The 20,417-nt window shown below is 31.1% G+C and overlaps 2 protein-coding genes and 2 pseudogenes across 6 annotated transcripts in view; 3 read left to right on the top strand and 1 right to left on the bottom strand.

Annotated features, from left to right (window-relative positions):
- The window catches only part of LOC125875187 (beta-galactosidase 17), a 49,291-nt gene that overhangs the window by 15,021 nt on the left and 13,853 nt on the right, over positions 1–20,417 (top strand). The window contains exons 1-3 of one of the 2 annotated variants that reach the window (XM_049556283.1): positions 17,376–17,625; positions 18,266–18,370; positions 19,310–19,505. In XM_049556283.1, the coding sequence (XP_049412240.1) occupies positions 17,407–17,625; positions 18,266–18,370; positions 19,310–19,505 (520 nt within the window). In that variant the 5' untranslated portion in view covers positions 17,376–17,406. Of the gene's footprint in view, positions 1–17,375; positions 17,626–18,265; positions 18,371–19,309; positions 19,506–20,417 lie in introns of those variants that run through there. The other variant, XM_049556284.1, reaches the window with a different exon arrangement.
- LOC125875188 (protein indeterminate-domain 7-like) lies at positions 2,865–6,087 on the top strand. Of its 4 annotated transcripts, none has more exons than XM_049556285.1 (5): positions 2,865–3,085; positions 3,245–3,437; positions 3,944–4,343; positions 4,855–5,255; positions 5,356–6,087. In XM_049556285.1, exons 2-5 carry the CDS (start codon positions 3,266–3,268, stop codon positions 5,913–5,915), a joined length of 1,533 nt encoding a protein of 510 aa, XP_049412242.1. In that variant the 5' UTR covers positions 2,865–3,085; positions 3,245–3,265; the 3' UTR covers positions 5,916–6,087. The 4 variants fall into 4 exon arrangements, with proteins under 4 accessions (XP_049412242.1, XP_049412246.1, XP_049412244.1 ...); XM_049556289.1 differs by having other exon boundaries at positions 2,876–3,085; positions 3,242–3,437; XM_049556287.1 differs by having other exon boundaries at positions 2,876–3,114.
- LOC125872236 (uncharacterized) lies at positions 6,710–8,560 on the top strand (annotated as a pseudogene).
- LOC125874695 (uncharacterized) lies at positions 10,431–15,288 on the bottom strand (annotated as a pseudogene).

Raw genomic sequence — 20,417 nt, 5'->3', positions numbered from 1 at the left:
TTTGGGGTGGGTCCTTAGGGTGGGTAGCGAGAGGGCGGGGATGCGTGGAGTATTGGGAGTGGGAGATAATTAACCTGAAATGTCACTTATGAAATTGGTTTTCTTCTACTCTCCCTAGAAAGATTATTTTTCTGATTTTTAAGAAACATTTTTTTCTAAAAATAAGAATAATTATATTTTAACCAACAACATATGGGGAAATTGAAAACTCCACACCAAAAACACACACAGAGCCTCTAAAAACAATATGACAAACTGAAAACCAATATATATATATTATTTTTTCCTACTTAATTTTCTTTATCTTTTTCCCTTATAAAACATAAAATCATGGTAAGGAATATTAATTGCTCGTCAATTGGTCAATGCAGACTTGTCTTTCCATAATAAGCTGCCACATATTTTTCTTTTTTCTTTTTTGGCGCCTTGAAGAAGTAATAAGAAAATATTCAAAAGTTTGCAATTACAATTAATTATCTATTGAATGAAAATGATTTAGTTTAAAATATATATCATTATTAGAATAAACCAAGCTAATGCAAAAAAGTCAAAAAAGACAATAGTTTAACCAAGTTGCTTGTTTATCAATAATAATTTACCAAGTTGTTTATCAATAATAATTTTATTGAGGGAGTTGAAAAAGTGAGATAAAGCAAGAGCTTTAATTAACTGAGAGATTATTTTATAATACGTACAATTTGTGACATGGTGTATTAATCAAGTTTAATAATAGGATGTAGTTGTCAAATCTAACCTTGTCCTTAATTACTCATTTTTCTTTTGTTGAGAAAGTGTAGGATTCAAATCAATTTGATATATGGTCAAAAAAGTACTCAACTAAAGTGAATATATACATGCATGGCGTTATTATATTCTTACTCTTAATTAATGTGAGGACTCTCGAGTTTAAATTTTGGAATAGAGTCGCTTTGGTTACGAGTGCTTTATATATCTCATTATCTCAGCACAAATAAGAATTAAGTAAATGAAGAAAGTGGATATCAAACACCGGATATAAGGTAAACAAAAATCATAATCTTAATTCTAAACCTCTCATCTATCTTTCTTCCATCTTTATGTAGTTGTGAGACCACTAAAGGTTTTCATGGAGCGTAAGTACGATTTCATTCTTAACAGGATATTTCGAATCCAAACTCTGATCGACTAAATGAATATTTTGCTCTCAAATGAGATTTTTTCTTTATGTAAATTTAAATTAATCGAACCTCAAAAAACTACCAAACAACAAAGAGAAAAAAGAAGCTCAATTGTAGGAGAGGAAAATGAGTTTCTGCATTGTTAGAAAAGTAGTCAAGGTTGAATGACAGTGAAATAATAATGAAATAGCTACATATATAAAAGAAGGAAATTTAAAATTGTAAACTTTTTAGGGGCAAGATATATCATGCATGTTTGTTAGGAATAAGTAATCAATGAGTCAATCATGCATGTCATTGTTAATAGATAAAGCTTACATTAAATTACAAATGGGTCTACTCTTACCAATAATGATGCTACTATACTAATATCATTCATTTTTTAGTTTGTTCAATAAAAGAATGATTAACTTTTATTTTTATATTTGAAATAATTAAATATTTTTTATTTTCTGATATCTGATATTTATATTGAGACCCAAAAATTTAAATTCGCTTATTGCAAGGCTCTCTTTTAGGTGCAGCGCTCCATGAAATTTTCATTCTCAGAGGCTTAAACTCGAGACTTCCTTATTAAAAGTAGAGGAGTCCCAATTATATCACCACAATTCATATTAATACACTTTTTATAGCTACATAAGTATAATTTATTTTAAATTATTTATAAATTTTTAATTAAAAATTTCAAATTTCATATAGTACTCGTTCATATAAATTGAGAGAGGAGAGGGAGTATAGTCAATTCAACGTCTCCGTCTCGTTCAATCAATTTCTAAGTCTCTTTCAATACAATACTCTTCAAATACAAATCAAACACTCTTTTAGATACTATATGTTGAATTTTTAGCTATTTTATGATAGAATGGAAAAGTTGGTGCAATTAGGCAGAAGTCTTATTTTAAACAAAAGTTTAAACATTACTATATCGTTGAAAGACAATATACATATATATTATTACAACAATAATAATAACATACCCCGATATGTAATTCATATATAATTGAGGTCTGAAAAAGTTAATGTATATGCATACTTTATCTTTTCCTTGATAGGTAAAAAAATATTTTTGATAGACCCTCAATATATATACTTCTTCTGCCCCAAGTTATTACTTATTTTCTTTTTAAATCAGTCTCAAGAATGTCATATTTCTATATTTGGTAAAAAATTAACTTTAAAATACTTTCTTTGTCCACTTTTAGTTGTCATGGTATCCTTTTTTAGAGTCAAACTATAAAAACTCTGACTAATATTTTACGATGTAATTTTTCATCATATTGATATGCAAAAAAATGCAATTTATAGTACTTTTCATATAGTTTTTGAATACCTAAATTTTTTGTTTAAAATATCGAATTAATGTAATGTAATTTAACTTTGAAAATTAGTCAAATTGACTTAGCGCAACATGACAACTAAAAGTGGACAGAAGGAATAGTTTTTTTTACCGTGGTGTCCAATTCAGCTTATCAGCCACATTTATCAAGTAACTTTGTCTGTCAAGACTAGGACAGATGGAAAGGATTCTCAATCAGTTCATTGACCACTAGGCCATACCCTAGGGTACTCATTTTACCTTATGATTCATATTCACAAAATTAAACATTTATAACTTTATTTAAACTAGATCATATAAATTGAGACGATGAGATTACATTCTACTCCCTATGCATGGTAGAATAAATAAAAAAAGATTGAGATATTTATTATGGGTAGAGAAGAGAACAAAAGAAAAGACAGAAAGTTAGCCTTATAGAGTGTGGGAGAAAGAGAGAGAGAGGATTACAGTCTCTTCTCATCCACATCTCTCATCTCATAAACTCAATCTTTTCCTTCTCATTTTTTGTTGCAACAAAAAACTACTAACAGCTTGTTTGTTTTGTTGATGCCAAAGTCAAGCTAGAAGAAATATTGAAGCTAATTTTAAGGTTCAAACAACTTAATTTTGCCTCTATATGTATGTTGGCTCTATTTGTTCACCTATACTATACTATACTTTTGCTTTCTATATCTAGGTTTTTAATTTGTTTTTGTCTTACTTAGATCTATATTATCTCTCTAATTTTTTGTTATATTTTTTTAAGCAGAAAAGAGTCAACAAACATAACATGTCCATTGTAACTTGTGAAGAGGCTGCTGCAAGTTTATCTTCTTCTTCCAACATGAATAATGATACTAATGGAGCCTTTTGCTATCCACCTCAACATCAATTAGTTACTCCACAATATCAAAATCCACCTCAGCAAATCAAGAAAAAGAGAAACCAACCAGGCAATCCAGGTATATAATAATTATCAGGTCATTCAAAATATATTTACAGATAAATCTCCTTGAAACGTGAGCTTTTGTAATATAGAAAATAAGACAAGTTATCTGTTATATATCAGGTAAGGTGATAATTAAATGATGCATAAAAAACTCTAAATTTTGATTTGGGTATATAACTTAATTTTTTATTCTTTCTCAGGGTCTAAAAATGATTTAACTTATATATAACGATAACATAGAAATTATATATATCTGTTTGTCTAACATTTTTCAATTATTATAATTTCACTTATTATGGATATATATATATATACACAATCACCTGTTGTTTTAGATTATAAGTACATAAAAAGTTAAACTTGTTTAATACTCATCTTGTTAATTTTCAGGTATGTTTCAACCAGTAAATATATAGAAGTTAAACTCGTTTAATAATCATCTAGTTTATTTTCAGCCATGTTTCAACTGGTGAGTATATAGAAGTTAAACTCGTTTAATAATTATTTGATTATTTATAGATCCAGAAGCAGAAGTGATAGCTTTATCACCCAGGACACTAGTGGCAACCAACAGATTCTTTTGTGAAATTTGTAACAAAGGGTTTCAAAGAGACCAAAATCTACAACTCCATAGAAGAGGACACAATTTGCCATGGAAGTTAAAGAAGAGAGAAAATAAGGAAGTAGTGAGGAAAAAAGTGTATATTTGTCCGGAGTCGAGCTGTGTGCACCATGACCCGTCTAGGGCATTAGGAGATCTTACTGGAATTAAGAAGCATTTTAGCAGAAAACATGGTGAGAAGAAGTGGAAATGTGAGAAATGTTCAAAGCGTTATGCTGTTCAATCTGATTGCAAAGCTCATTTCAAGACTTGTGGTACTAGAGAATACAAATGTGAATGTGGTACTATTTTTTCAAGGTACGTAACCATTTCGAATTCAAAATTATAAGTTTATACAATATTTAGGATAAAATTAATTATTAGATTTTATCGAATTCATTAGTAGTTAATTTGCAAAAAACATTATTTTGGCTATATTGGAGTATGAGCACGAAAACGAGTTTATCAGACAAACAAACATTTCTAGACTCTAATCATAAAGTGGTACCTATAGTACTCTCTTTTTGTTCTACTTTTTTGAATTTTGAGTTCTATCTTTTGTGGTGTGCAAAGGCGTGTAAAGTGATAATAATGGGATTACTGTGGTGTGCAATCATTAAACAATAATTAATATGATATCAGTATCATATTTCCACCCATTCCCATTAATAATAAGGGGACAAACTAATAAAACCAACTATTATAGTGCCCATTAATCTTTTCTAACATATTACTAGTAAGTATTTCCTCATCTCAATTTATATGACATGCTTTCTTTTTTAGTCAGTGTAATATAACGATAATGATATTGATTTTTTTTTTTCTTCAGACGAGATAGTTTCATCACACACAGAGCCTTCTGCGAGACTTTAGCTATGGAGAGTGCAAGATCAGTAATAAATGGACGAAATCCAACAATTTTCTCACCTCAATTGAATCTCCAGTTTCAACAACCTCACTTCTTTAATAGCCATGAACAGATTCAAGCTACTACGTTTCCCATGAAAAAAGAGCAGCAAAGTAGTGATTTCAGACATATTGAAATTCCTCCATGGCTAATTACCACTAATTCTCAACCATTTCAGCTTGGATCTATTAATCACGGTCCTTCACCACTCAGTAATTTTAGCTCATCGTCGATTTTTCCAGCTACTACTAGGTTAGATCAACAATACACACAGAGCGGCCACAAAGATTTAAATCTTCATCACCCAAACCCTAATCTCAGAGGTAATGAAGAGTTTAACTCACCCATTTTGAATATAAAGTTCATAGATATATTTGAACTTTTTCTCTTTTGTTTAATTGTACTTGTATTGGACATGAGCAGGACCTACATTAGGTTACGATTCAACGGGAGAATCAGGTGCGGTCTCTCCAGTACACATTTCTGCAACTGCATTGCTGCAGAAAGCAGCACAGTTTGGTGCTACAATTAGTAACAAAGCAAGTGCTGTCACTGCTACTGCTGCTTACACAGGCACAGCAAAAATACCCCACAATACTCACGTGTCTGTTACTAGTACTGATTCTGCTACCAAACAAACTCATCAGAAATTGTCCTCACGTGAAGACCTGACCACTATTACTGGGCCTGCAAATATAAGTGGCATCATGACATCTTTTTCTAATGGCTTTGATGGGTCAACAATGTTTGAAGATGCGATATTATTCGGTGGATTCAACAATTTGAATTCAAAGAAAGAGGACGAGGAGGAGGATCAACAACTCTACTTCAATGGAAGTATGAATGAGGAGGATCATATATTGACCAAAGATTTCTTGGGTTTAAAACCTCTCTCTCATACTGATGACATTTTCAACATTGCTGCTCTTGTTAATACTGAACCTCCTCATCACTTTAAAAATCATAAAACTTGGCAAAGTTAATTATAATCATCACTTTTTATTGTACACCTCTAGCTAGATATATATATAGCTAGAAACTGATATATGTATTGTACAAAAGTGCATGTAGAACTGGGTGAAAGTTCAGATAATCAATCTGTCCTCACCACCAAGAAATCAATAGATTATTATTATATTCATTTAGTTTTATTTTTGATGTGTGTTACATGTTTTTTAAGTTTTATAGATGGAGGAGCTAGTTGGTGAGTTCGTTGTCATCTATGGATGTTCACGGTGCGAATATTTTGATGATATTTTGAAATATTTTTTTTTATGAAGTTGATATACATAAGTCAGTATATTTTTTTAATAATATTTTTTATATAATTTTTAAATATTTAAATTTTAATTAAAGAATGTTGATTTAATATGTTAATCCTATTTAATTAAGTAAAAATTAAAGGAATCCCATAGTGTAGGATATAAATTACATCCTATCCCAACTAATTTACATTTTACAAAAAATCCCTTAAAAAGGTAGGCGAATGATACATAGCTACAGTGCTAATACATTGTCACTGATACACGCTAAATAACTGAATGTCGCGCTAAAAAAGGAAAAAAAATGTAACAATTAAGTCTGTTAATTTAATTAGCTTAATTTACGCCTAACTGATCGTAAACATTCCTTATCTTAATAGGTAATCTACTCAGACAATACAAAATTTCAAATTTCAAAATTATATCTTCTACATTGAAGAACAATTTGTGAACATCCATCCATTTAGAAAAAAGCTAGAAATACGAATAAAACTCTGATTTTTTGCTGATACAAGATGAATATATCAATTTTACTGAGGCATTCAGGAATTTGGGTCAGCGAAGTGAAATATGAAAGTTACAAAAGTGACGGAATCGTTGTTGGACAATCAATTTCGTGTTTGAATCTCAAAACAGCAATTTCAGCCGAGTTGGATATCGATGTATCAAGGAAAAACATTGAAATTAGTTACATCGTAAAAGGTAACTCGTCTCCGATGAAAATTAAGAACGACATGGGTGTTAAACTTTATTTAGAAGTGAAAAAAAGTGAGCCAGGATTTGCAATGTATACATTATGCATTGACACAAATGAAAAGATTGGCGGTGATGTACATAATTTTGATGGAGCATGCGGAGAAATTACGTGTGTAGAAGGCACAACACAGGATACAGAAGCTCTTGCGGTGGTTGAATCAAGAATTTGTGATTCGTATTATATTTCAGAATTGGAAGTTACAAATTACATAATTGATTCAAATAGTATAGAGGTGAAGACAGGTCACTTATATAAGGATAAAACAACAATCGTAGATGTGATGGCGAAATATAAGATAAAGAACAACTTTAATTGCAAAGTAAAGAGATCTGATAGACAAAGGTATGCGAGTATTTGATTTGTTTTGTGAAGAACTGTGGTTGGGTTCGTTAGATCTATAAATGGTGATACCATTATTTTGTTTTAATGTATGATACATTATTAAATAGAAATTCATTGATTTTGATTTTTTGTTTAGTTCGTTGAATATGATTTGTGGTAGATTGATAATGATACATTATTTGTTGATACATTAAGTTAATATTGTTGATACGTTCAGATTAGACTGTTTAAAAATTAAATAATTTAATCGCAAAATTCATGTAGCCGATACATTCCGTCATTTTGTGATACATGATTCATTATTCATTTATTTTTTGAATCTGACAAAAAATAATTGTGTTGGTTGTTAATATTATTGATACATTGAGTTAATAATGTTGATACGTTAAGATAATACTGTTGAAATAGTAAATAGTCATGTAGCCGATACATTCAAAAAAATTGTGATACGTGGATAAATTATTATTTTCTGAATCTGATACAAAAAATACATCATTCTTTGGTTACTTTGAACTTTAGTGTTTTATCTATTATAACATGTAACTGCTATATGTATTAATATGATGAAAAAAATTGTACAGTTATGTGTTGGTATGCTTTTCGGATGAATGTGGCTGGACTATAAAGGCTTCCTACAGAAAAAAATCTGATGTTTTCAAAGTTAGATACTTCAATAGTGAACATACGTGTCCAATGCGGGATAGGGTACTAACCAAAGTCCAAGCAACAGTCGGGTTTGTAAGTGGGGTGACTGCTCCCAAATTGGTCAACCATAAAAGAATTCATACTCCGAAAGATATAATTGCTGATATTAGAGAATTCTATGGGGTTCAAATATCTTACCAACAGGCATGGTGTGCTAAAGAACGTGCACTAGAAATGATAAAGGGGTAAACCATCTGCTGGATATAGACAGATGCCGAGATACATATACATGCTAAATACTATTTTTCCAAATTCTTATATAAGGATGCAGAAAACTGAGGAAGATGAATTTATGTATATGTTCGTAGCCTTAAGACCATTGATTAGGGGGTTTGATTACTGCAGACCAATAGTTGTTGTCGATGGTGCACATCTGGGCGGAGCTTACAAAGGGACATTTGTATCAGCAAGCACACTTGATGTGGCAGGTTTGTATTTTTTGTAGTTGTGAGGTGTTTGTAAATGTTATGTATCAAATGAAATAATATGTGTTGCTCTGTAATTAGGTTGCATATTTCCATTGGCATATGGTGTTGTGGACACTGAAAATGGCTGTTCATGAACATGGTTCTTCGAACAATTCAAAAATGCATTTGGCAAGCGCGAAGAAATGTGTGTTGTATCAGATAGGAATGAGAGTATTATGAAGAGTGTAAGGATTGTGTTCCCAAATATACCTCATTATGCATGCATATGGCATCTTTGAAAGAATGTCTGTGGAAACTTCAAAAGGAGCAGAAACACCCTAAGTGATCTATTTTACTCTATGGCCAAGACATACAGAAAGGGGGATTTTGATAAATTGGTGGCTAAGGTTGATAAAATTGATCACAGGGTTAAGTTGTACCTTGAGGATACCCTGGTTAAGGAGTACCTTGAGGATGCAAGGTATGAGAAGTGGCAGAGAGTTCATTTAACAGTAAATAGAGGTAGAATGTGACTTCGAACATTGCGGAATGTATCAATGGTTGTCTTGTTGAAGCACGACAATTGTCTATATTAGAATTCTTGGAAGAAGTTAGAATTCTATTTGGTTCTTGGCATTGCAAAAACAGAGAAATAGCCTCATATACAAGAACACATTGGGGAGAAGATTTGAGGAGGTATTGATTATTCTATGTATATAATTCAGTGTATCATTCTGTTGTTTGAACATGATTTCTTTAAATGTACGCAGGTTGTTCCATCATCTGAATTTATTTTCTCGGTTTATGAAGTTGGAAGAAGATACATTGTTTGTCTTGAGCGGAAAGTATGTTCTTGTGGAAGATTTCAACTAGATGAGATACTTTGCGCACATGCAATCGCTGTTTTAAAGGAAAAGAATGTTAAAAATATGCATCCATATTATTCTGATTACTACAAGCCTGATGTATTAGCAAAAACATATGAGATTCCAATAGTTCCAATGCCAGATAAGGAAGATTGGTCAGATCATGAGGATGTTGTAGCTGAAACTGTGTATCCACCTAGATACAGACGATTAGCTGAACGACCAAGGAAAAGAAGAAAAAAGAATGCAAATGAAAAGATTACAGTGAACACAAATTGTTGTGGACAATGTGGACAAGAAGGTCACAACAGAAGAACTTGTACTTTCTTTCCAAAAGAAAAGTGAAATCATCATAATATTTATATGACATTAATGTTTTTGTTGAACAGTTTTTCACGTAAACAGTTTTCAATGTTATTAATCAGTATTGTTGTTCAAAAATAATTAAACTGTATTGTTCATTTTTGTTATTAATAAGTATTGTTGTTCAAAAAAATAGTTTGTTATGATTTGTGTATCAATGTTAATTCTGATAAATAAATTTTAAGGTGCAATTATAAATAAAATGTTGGTTAACGTATAAGCTAATGTATCATATGCATTAAATAATAAATAATTTCAGTAATGTAAATTCCTACATCAAATTATATAACGTTTGTTGTATCATATATATTAATTGGTTACTATATCATTTACATAAAAACATACACAACCTATATGTTAGCAATAAGCTATTAAACGTGTATTATATACTATATATATTATGATACATATATTAAACAATTAAGTTTGTAAACAGTTTATTTAACACAATAGTTATGAATCGTATATCATATACTATATATATTATGTTGCACATATAATATTAACTATAAATAATGAATCATATACGTTAAAGTTTCAAAAATCTATTTGTTAGTAATATGTTATTATATCTGATTACTTAGAAGATACATAATAACAATGAAAACATGTATCAGCTACTATATATGTTATATACTGCACTTTTTCTTTATGTAATGCAATAATGTGTCTGAAATTTAACTTTTTATAAGCAAAGTATGTTGGTCCATACTGTATCAAAACAGACTAAAACATGAGCGAAATTGTCAAAAGGATAAAAAAAATAAAACATTGTCTATGCATAGATACTTAATTACTACACTATGTGAATCAAATCTTCTTCTGGAGGTTGTGTGACTACACTCTTAGGTTTTGGTGGATCATCATTCTCACTAACGTATGCACCCTTAGCCTTCTCGCTGCCATAACTCCACAACAATGCTCCATATCTTTTGCGTAGGTATTCAGGAAGAAAATCAACTAATGATGTTTCGATTTGGTCGCTCAGATACTCCGCAAATGTAGCAACATATAACCCACAGTCTTTACAAAAATACAGAATATCAGTTATAAACTTAAATCATACATGATTCAAAAACAATAAAAGCACAATACTTACAGGCTATCACTCTTTTGTTGCATAATGTCTTGGGCAAATTCAACCATGAAAGGAACTTGTGCCTCCAAAAGTGAACCAGAATTATTGTCCTTGTACGCATCACAATCAACAAAGTTTGTTCGCTTAATTTTTTCAAAGAATCCTCTGTCCATGAGGTAAGAAGGAAGCATTTTAGACAATAATTTTATCTCGTGTGGAATTGCTTTTTCCTTGAGCCTAATGAAGAGTCATACACCCTTATCACTCTGTTTTTCAGTTCAACAACAGCCAACACCCAATGAAATTGTCCACTGTAATTAACCGGGATGTAAACATCGTCTACAAGATGCCATGGTAAAGCAGTTGAGATTTCAAAACCTTTGATGATGTTAGTGATTGACCTCTCATATACAGATACAGCTGAAGCGCGATCAATGTGTTCTTAGGTACTAATAAGATCATCATCATTAGCCAGGTAATACCTTTCATAGGTATTTTTGATATGTGAGATGAACAAGCAGTTGACTGTTGTGTATCTGTTTTGATTTATGCTGCGGAGTTTTGATTTTTTACGGAGGTAGTAAAAAACAACATCAATGTGCTATAAAAAACATGATAAACGAAATTAGAAACTTGTAAAAAAAGTCTATGATAGAATTGATACATTAAATGATAATCTAAACAAATACTAATTTGATAGTTTATTTGATTATATCCGGGATGATTTTTTGTAGCATGTTGTTCTATATCAATGTATCTGATACATGCTTAAATTGTTTCATTAAGAACTTTACCTGATCAGTCCACCATTTGTTTGAATGTGACATGGCATAGAACCAGTTCTTGTTAATTGGAAATGTAACAATAAAATCCATTATCTCAATTTCAAAGAAGAGGCTTTTGATCTGTATTTATCCTCCGATGGTTTCCTGTGATAATATTTGTATTATCAATTGGTCACATCAAAATAAGTTAATCCAAACATTTACAAAATATATGTATAAAACTTACTTATTGACATGATTTTTGAGAAGCCCTTTGGTTAACCACTGCATCTACTCATCAATTAGTTTAGACGAAGGTTGATATGTAATCCCACATCCTTCAAATGGAAAATACATACGAACATCGTCATCCAATTTCTGTTTTCCCTTATCACTTGACCCAAAAGAAGTCACGTATGGAGATTGAATAATTCTTGAAGGCATCCTGTTTCTAGCCGCAGAAGTCTTTGAATGACTTCTAACAACAATCTCGGTGGTTGAAATATCAGTGGGTAATTGACTATCAGACAACAAATCATGACTGCCATTTAAATCTTGTGGATTGTAAACACACAATGGTTTAGCAGGAATATGAACTTTTCCTAGATCGGATACAAGTGCATCTATTGCTGCTTTAGTTGAGGGCGATATTGTTGTTGATGTGGAAGAATCCTGTATAATAAGATATTATATATTTTTTTAGTATCATTGCATATAATGAATATTAGTGTCATGATGCATAATTGATAAATATACCGATGTATCAACTGTTATTCTAAAAGGCATAAAATGACGGATGTTGTGTTGAACTGTGTCAACACCATCTTTATCCATGTTTACTTCATTTAAAGTTAATGGGGCTTGATGTGCTTCATCATCCTGGATATAAGCTTGTTGTATGTATCAGTTATCCATTATACTAATTATGTATGATATATATATATAAAAAAAAGAGGATAATGTATCAAAGAAAATTGTAATGTTTAAAGTTTTGATCATACCGATACCTTCTTAGGATTATTTGCTTCAGTATCAACATGAGTACTTTCATATGTAGGCTGGAGCGTTGAAACACGCTTCATTTGTTGTTGGTTACTGATATTTGATCAATCTATATTTGAATTTTTAATAATAAAAAAGGTGTTAACATAATTGTTACTGAAACATTATTTAACATAGGTGATGAATATAAAGTTGAAATATATAACTGATTAATGAGATAGAAGATTCGGTGAATCACCTTAACTATATATATGATCTAAATGTGCTGAAGTTGATGTCCACCCTCATTAACAAATACACCAACCTCAAAATCAGCTACACCAACTGTATCAGCGAAATCAGTCTGTATATGTGAAGATGGTTGTTTATTGCATGATTGAGGATCGACTTTGTTGTTTTCCTAGTGTCGAGATATGATCAACTGTGAGTTGTTTTCCTTTATCAATATTACAAGTTCCTCAAATTTTTTGTCAACCTATCAAAAAATTATAAAAAAACAACTACAATTAGAATCAATATAAAGAAAAAATTATAAAATCGAAATAATTACTTACGTAATTCTTCAAATGATCTTTCAGTTCTTCAATATCTGAAATTACATAATTGACTTTTTGAGCATCTGCAGAACCGTGTACATTAGCAGCCGGTGTCGAAGGACCAACTAAAATAGAAAATGGCTGATTTAATGACACATTGGACTGATCTGGCTGACTGGGTTCTGACACCTTTGTTTTAAGTGTATCCACTTTCTTTCTTCTTTTTGGTGGTGGTGGAGATGATATATCAGACACTCTAGATGATCTCCTTAACAACTGTTCGGGAGGTCTTGTGGAGAAATCATCGAAATCATCAATGTCATTCGGTTGAACTATCTTGGGATTGACAGATGTTGTGGTGGGTGAAGAAGGAGGATCATGTTTATCTTCAGTTAAATCAAAAGCTGCAAGTTTCTCCGGTGTTGGCACAATGTTTGAACATGCATTCTGGAAAAACAATTTCTTTTTAATATTAAGAGATAAAATTATGTATCTTAACACAGAAAAAAATGATTTTAAAAATACAAACTTGCAACCTTACAACTATATACTTAATTATGTATGAAATGTAATATAAAATGGGATCCAATGTTACCTCTTGAAAAATGCTAGTCTTAAGCATTTCAAACTTTGGCTTTAAAGCCACAACCCTCCAATTGCAAATTCTAGGGATGACATTCCGTTCTTTGACAGCAATTTCAGGATTTAATTGGGATGCAAATTCATATTCCATACGTTAAGTGCATAAGACATTCCATATAATCGATACAACTGTTTGCTAAGATAGAAATTCTGTCAGAGTGAATCCATGAGCTTTGTGAATGCAATCTGTCCCCAAGGATATACTTGATATCTATCATCTTCAACCATTAAAAATTCGTTACCAGATATTGAAGAATCACCAGTTTGAGCCAAAATGAATGTATGGAGAAAGTATAAGATAGCCATCTGGAGTGCATCCTGATTATTCTCCTAGTCGCCCATCAGAAATTGTTGGACTAGATGATTCTTGCTTACACTTTTAACTGCATCAAGAAAATATTTTTGGAATAGCCTACGTGAAGTTGATTCTGGGTATTCAAATTCTTTGGTATTGCTTTTACATTTAAGACCAGTTATTATTGCAAATTCTTTGATACCAAATTTCAAGATAACCCCGTTTGCATGCCTAATATGCAACACCTTTGAGTTGCCTTGTTCCAATTCTAACAACAACAAACATTTACTGATTTGACCCTGAAAATTACATTTAGGAATGTCTAAATAGGGTCCAAAAATTGTAGCTCTAAACAGTTCAATTACATCATCCCCTATAGACTTCTGGAACTCCTCCAAAAAAATTGTGTTAAAAGGGACACCAAACCTTATGGCATGTGTTGGTACCTTTTTTATAACATATTTGATTGACTGCAAAATGAAAAAGAAAATTATACTAAATAAAAATACCAAATCACACTACACAACAAGTAATGATACATAATAAAAATAAATTGATACGTAGAAAAATACATGCTACCAGACTTTAACAGAATCGCATTATAAAAGTTGATACATTATACAGAAGGATGTCCTGTATGATATATTATTAATGGTGCCTTTTTTATAACATATTTTATGATACATACATAAAAACACCAAATCACACTACACAACAAGTAATGATACGTAATAAAAACAAGTTGATACATAGAAAAATACATGTTACCAGACTTCAACAGAGTCATATTATAAAACTTGATACATTATACAGAAGGATGCTATGTCTGATACATCAACGATTTTTTTGTTAAAATTTGACAAGTCTCTTTTTTATATTGGGGTTTGTCATGTATCCTTTTTTCGATACACATACAAAACAAGGGTTTTATAAGTTTCGACTAAATCTCAAATCAGTATGTATCAAACTAAGTTAGGGTTTTTGAATGTATCATGATTTAACCCAATAAACAATATTACACATCCAATTAATGTATCACTCAATTTCAGTCTACGATATCAAACGCAATACAAATCACAAACAAGTTTAATAAAGATTAAAAACACATACTCTAGGCAATGTAAGTCTGGAAATAGTGGGTGCTGCTTTTCATCCCCTTTTTTTGGGGTTTTTGCAATCTTTGGTTTAGACGATTTTGGCATATCTTTGGTCGACTAATTAATCAAGTTTAATGGGTCATGCAAACTTTTTGATCTAATTTCTGCCCAATTTTCATCATCAGAGTCGTATATTGTTCGATTAGTATTAGAAAGATTTGATGTAGGATCAGGATCCATATGTATTAAGAAGAAGAAATCGAAACAAAATAGAAATTGAAGGAAGAAGATGAAAGCTACAATGGCAGACTTTGGGAGAGATGACGGAGAAGACGAAGTTTGAAAAGGGTTGGATTGAGAGATAAAATTTTTGAAAATCAATTTGGGATAATGATCTGTAACTGAAAAAATATTGGAGTGAATTTAGGGAGAAAAAAAAAGGAGTGACATAGAGAGTGGTGAAACGTGAGAAGTAAAAAATAATCATGTATCTGACAGATTTGATATTTAAGTGAAATAAGGGATTTAAGTAATTTTTTAAAAAAGTAGGGAAAAATAAATAATAAAAAACTTAAAGTTATGTATTTAAGTTGTTTTTTCTTTAATGAATCAAATGCAATAAAATTTTGCCAGATGATTTTTACGATAGTCTAAATAAAATAAAATGATTTTTATGGGTGGTTTTATGATAGTCAAAGCAAAGTAGAATGATTTTTATATAACAAGGTAAAGAAAAGTGACCTTACATTTATGTTATGAAAATATATATGACACACTTCTGTTCATATTTTCAAAGTTCAAATTAGGTGAAAACTATTACACTTTATAAAGTTATTCAGTGCTAATAACTATTCCCTCGCGGTTCATATTCATTAAATTTGTAGCAGACCTATTAAAATATTCATAAGCTTTAATGAATTGTTTGTTGAAATCAAACTTATACATCTCAAAGTGAAATTTAAGATCAAACAAGTTTACATGAATAGTTCCATTTTTTTCTTTTTTCAAAAAATTATTTTAAAAAATATCATGTATAAATTCATTAATGATAGCATCTTTTCTCTCCGGTGCGGCGGTGCAGGTAATGTTTGAGAAAAAATTACAATAAAATGAATATCATTTTCCATTTTTATCCTTTTGATTATTTTCGAACTATTTTTAAAAATAAAAAATGCAAAATCGTAAATATGAATAATTAACTCTCCCAAATTTATCATCTAAAATATATAATTGAAGGACAAAAATAGAAGAAAATTTCAACAACTTTCTTAAACATTAAACAATTAACTTATTTTGAACGGCTCAAAAATTCAATTATTATGAACTAGAGAAAGTTTAAATTAACCTACAAATTATGTTACTTTTGTGATAAATTTACTCGATTTTTTTAATTACTTCTTCCGTCTAAATATAATATAACTTTTCTTAAAAAGAAAAATTTAAAACTTAAAGAATATAAATGATCTATGAATCTTTGTGTAATTTTAATTATCATATTAAAAATAAATAAAATTAATTTAAAATTAATTTATTTTGGATAAACTAAAAAAAATAAATAGATAGAATAGACTCGTAGGGGTGTGCAAAAACCGAACCGAAAAAAGTGTTATTGGGTTAATGGTTGTTTAATGGTTTTACAAAAAAAAATTTATTGGGTTATCAGTTCGTTATTGGTTTTTTAATAATGGATTATTGGGTTAACCGATTACCCATTAAGAATATAATAATAATTTTTAGTTATACATATATATATATATATATATATATATAATATTAAAAAAAATATTAATATAATTAGTAGTATATTAGACAAAAAATATAAAAACCCTACGCAATAAATAATAATTAACACTACTTAACACTTAACAGACTCTCCCCTCTACTTTTAGTTATTTAACCTTTAGGTTTTACTTTTTAGGATTACTTATTTACTTTAGGTAGGTCAAAACTCAAAACCTAAAGAAATGCGAGTTGCGACAACGACGACAACGACAAGTATTGTAAATATTGAAAATTAACCGAGACTTTGTTGTGATAACCCCCGTTTGGGATGATTATTTTGATGTATGCGTATCGCGTCAAATTATTGGATAAGTCATATATTTATTTTGAAAGCATTTTCTTATTGATTAAACCGAAAATAGAAACAGTTAAAGATCTAAAACCGATAAACCAAAAACCGATAACAAATATCTTATTGATTTGGTTATCGGTTTAGCATATTTAAAAACCAAAACCAATAAACCGAACTGAGTGAATACACTAGTGAACTTTTACGTTTGACCACCATTTACTACAAATCATAAATCATTCCTTCTTACCTAACGCACAGCACCAAAGATGACTCTTTAACTTTCAATGACTACAGCACTGAAGAAAAACGGCATTTCCAGTTCCCGAGCAGTGGGATTGAGATTCAGAGCGGCGGCAATGGTGAAAAAACGACGCGTCGGAACGACGATCTTCATGCTCCTCTTAGCTCTCTTAGCATTCGGAACTTTCGCACCTGCCTTTGCTCCGCTTCCTTCTCTCTCGTCTTCTTCTTCCCGTTCCGACATCGCCGGACTTAATTTTATGGTATGATTGTGAAATTTTCTGCATTATTAAGTACCTAATTCAAGTTTTTAAGAAAAGTTAGAGAAGAGTACCACTACTTTTGGTTGAAATTTTGATTATCTACAATATGAACTTGAATAGACTTATTAGGAGTAATTTTTATTTGCAGCTAATTTGGATTAGTCAGTGTAGTAGTAGGTTAAGGATCAGCATAAAAATAGTCTGATTCTGATGAATTTTATTGAGCAGATGGTACAAGGTCTGTCTGGAGTAGTTTAGGATTGAGGTGTAGCTGATTGATCAATTGCGCTTAATTTGTGTATTTAGTTTAAGGATAAGCATAAAAACAGTCTAATTCTGATGATTTTTTGTAGAGCAGAACGGATACAAGGTCTGTCTGGACTAGTTTACGATTGAGGTGTAGCTGATTGAACAATTGCACTTAATTTGTATATTCACTTATTCAGTGTGTTGAAGTAGGTTAATGATCAGCATAAGAATAGTCTAATTATGATGAATTTTAAGAGTAGAAAGGATACAAGGTCTGTCTGGACTCTGGAGTAGTTTAGGATTGAGGTATAGCTGATTGATTAACTGTACTTCATTTGTATATTTTGCTAGAACACTCATTCAGAAGTTGCATGCTTCTTTAAATTGGCAGGGTGATAAGAACAAATTTGAGATTGCAGATGATATGTTCTGGAAAGATGGAAAGCCTTTTCAGATCATTGGCGGGGACTTGCACTATTTTCGGGTTCTTCCAGAGGTACTTCAGTCCATGAGTTTTATATTCATAGCTGAATACTTCTGATCATAGTGTATAATCTTGTTGAAACACGCGCACATACACAGATGTAAAATAGAGTGCTCCATTGAAGTGAACGAAACTTAATTGATAGCTAACTTCATATGCTCTTGATGAACTCTATATTAGGAAAATGATGATGGAAAGGTAACACTAGTACTGAAGTAATCTGTCCAGAGTAAATAATTTCGTTTGGTGCAGATTCTGCATAAATCATATAGTCTCTTCGTCCCAATTATGTGGCGTACCTTCCTTCTTAATGTGTCCCAAAACGAATACCATATTTCCTTATTTGGAAAAAAATAATCTTCTTAGTTTAATCTTAATGAGATGATTTATAGTCACACAGATGTCTAGGGATTGTTTTAGACCACAAATTTCAAAAGCCGTCTTTCTTAAACTCCATGCCATGTGAAACTCTGCCAGATTCAAATCCAAGAATCATTCATGCATTCTAAGGCAATAGTTACTGGGTCCTATTTTCAGAAAGTTGAATTTTGTATTTGAGGCAGAGGAAGTAGATGTCATGATGACAGTCATGCATACAGAATTTCTCTTACGTGGAATTTGACAAATTGTCTCATCTAAAAGGAATTATGTTCTTTCCATTTAAATGTTCTTTGAAATCCATTATAGTGTTGTACAACTTACCTATAAAAACAACACCATAAATGCCATTCTGAGTTGCTTCTGTTGTTGTACATCAAACATGTTGACAAAACTTGTAGTAATAGTTCATGGACGTACATTAAGTTGAAAGTCAAACTTCCACTTTTAAGTCCTTCAAAGAGTGGTGAAAGCTGACAAATGAAGTTTCTTTTATCTGTAAGTTATGTTCTATTTTGTAGCTTGGTAATATCAATTTGAATTGAGATATTGATGTATAAATACTCGCTTTAGTACTGGGAAGATCGACTGCTGAGAGCAAAGGCATTGGGCTTGAATACCATTCAAACATATGTCCCATGGAATTTGCACGAACCAAGGGAAGGTCAACTTGTTTTTAAAGGAATAGCAGATATCTTTTCATTCCTCAATCTATGTCAGAAATTGGATCTCCTGGTGATGCTCCGAGTTGGGCCTTATATTTGTGCAGGTTAGCCACGACTTCTACAACTTTGAAGTTATCCAGTCACTCGTGAATAAAGTTTTTCCTAAAGTTCACCTCCGTCATCTAATTGAATATAACCTCAGTTCTGATAAATTATAATTGTAGTAGCTGTAAGTTGTTTCACTTGTGAAATGTTGGAGGAAGGACCAAGATCCATAAAGTTTATTGGGAAAAACTAAACCTCTTCTCTGTGTAAGAGTGAATATCTCAGTAAGTCTATGTAAGTTCGTAAAATGTTAACTCTTTTGAGTATAGGGAACGGGTAAAATCTCTCTTTTTTTTTTGAGATAAAAATAAATAAATAAAAAAATCTCTCTTTGTCAATGTTAATTCGTAGAATGTTAATTTTTTTGAGTAAAGGGAACGTGTAGAATCTGTATTTGTATACTGCCGCCGTAGGTCTAGAGAGTTCTTTTACCATTTTCTATTCAATAATCCAGGAAAAACTAGGCACGGCTCAAAGATTGCAAGTATCTTTAACCAAGTAGCAAAATTCTGTAGTACGCCTTTACAAATTGAAAAAAAATCTGGATGAAGAAAAGAGGAAGAAAAGATAAACTCTAGATCTTCCGGAAAGGTTTCTCTAATCTGTCAAAGGGACTCTAATCTCCTTAACTCATATATACCATAGAAGGCTTAAGGAGATATTACTTACAAACAAAAAGGCTCAAGGAGAAATCATCCTTTGTATGGATGGACATCAAAAACCATATCGTACCTACTTCATTCTACAGGTGAATTGACAATGTTCTCATGTATAACTTCAATAAGCTTGTCCATGTGTACTTACATAAATAAGGTAGGTAATTATTGGATATCACTGATTTACTTTTTCCATATTTTGCTGCATGAGCTTATCTTTTGGAAATGTTTATGATGTGTTTTATGCCAGAATAT

The sequence above is a fragment of the Solanum stenotomum genome, chromosome 8, assembly GCF_019186545.1.
Source record: "Solanum stenotomum isolate F172 chromosome 8, ASM1918654v1, whole genome shotgun sequence".
Taxonomy (NCBI): domain Eukaryota; kingdom Viridiplantae; phylum Streptophyta; class Magnoliopsida; order Solanales; family Solanaceae; genus Solanum; species Solanum stenotomum.
The sequence above is the reverse complement of the archived record's forward strand: the minus strand, read 5'-3'. Positions and strand labels throughout refer to the sequence as shown.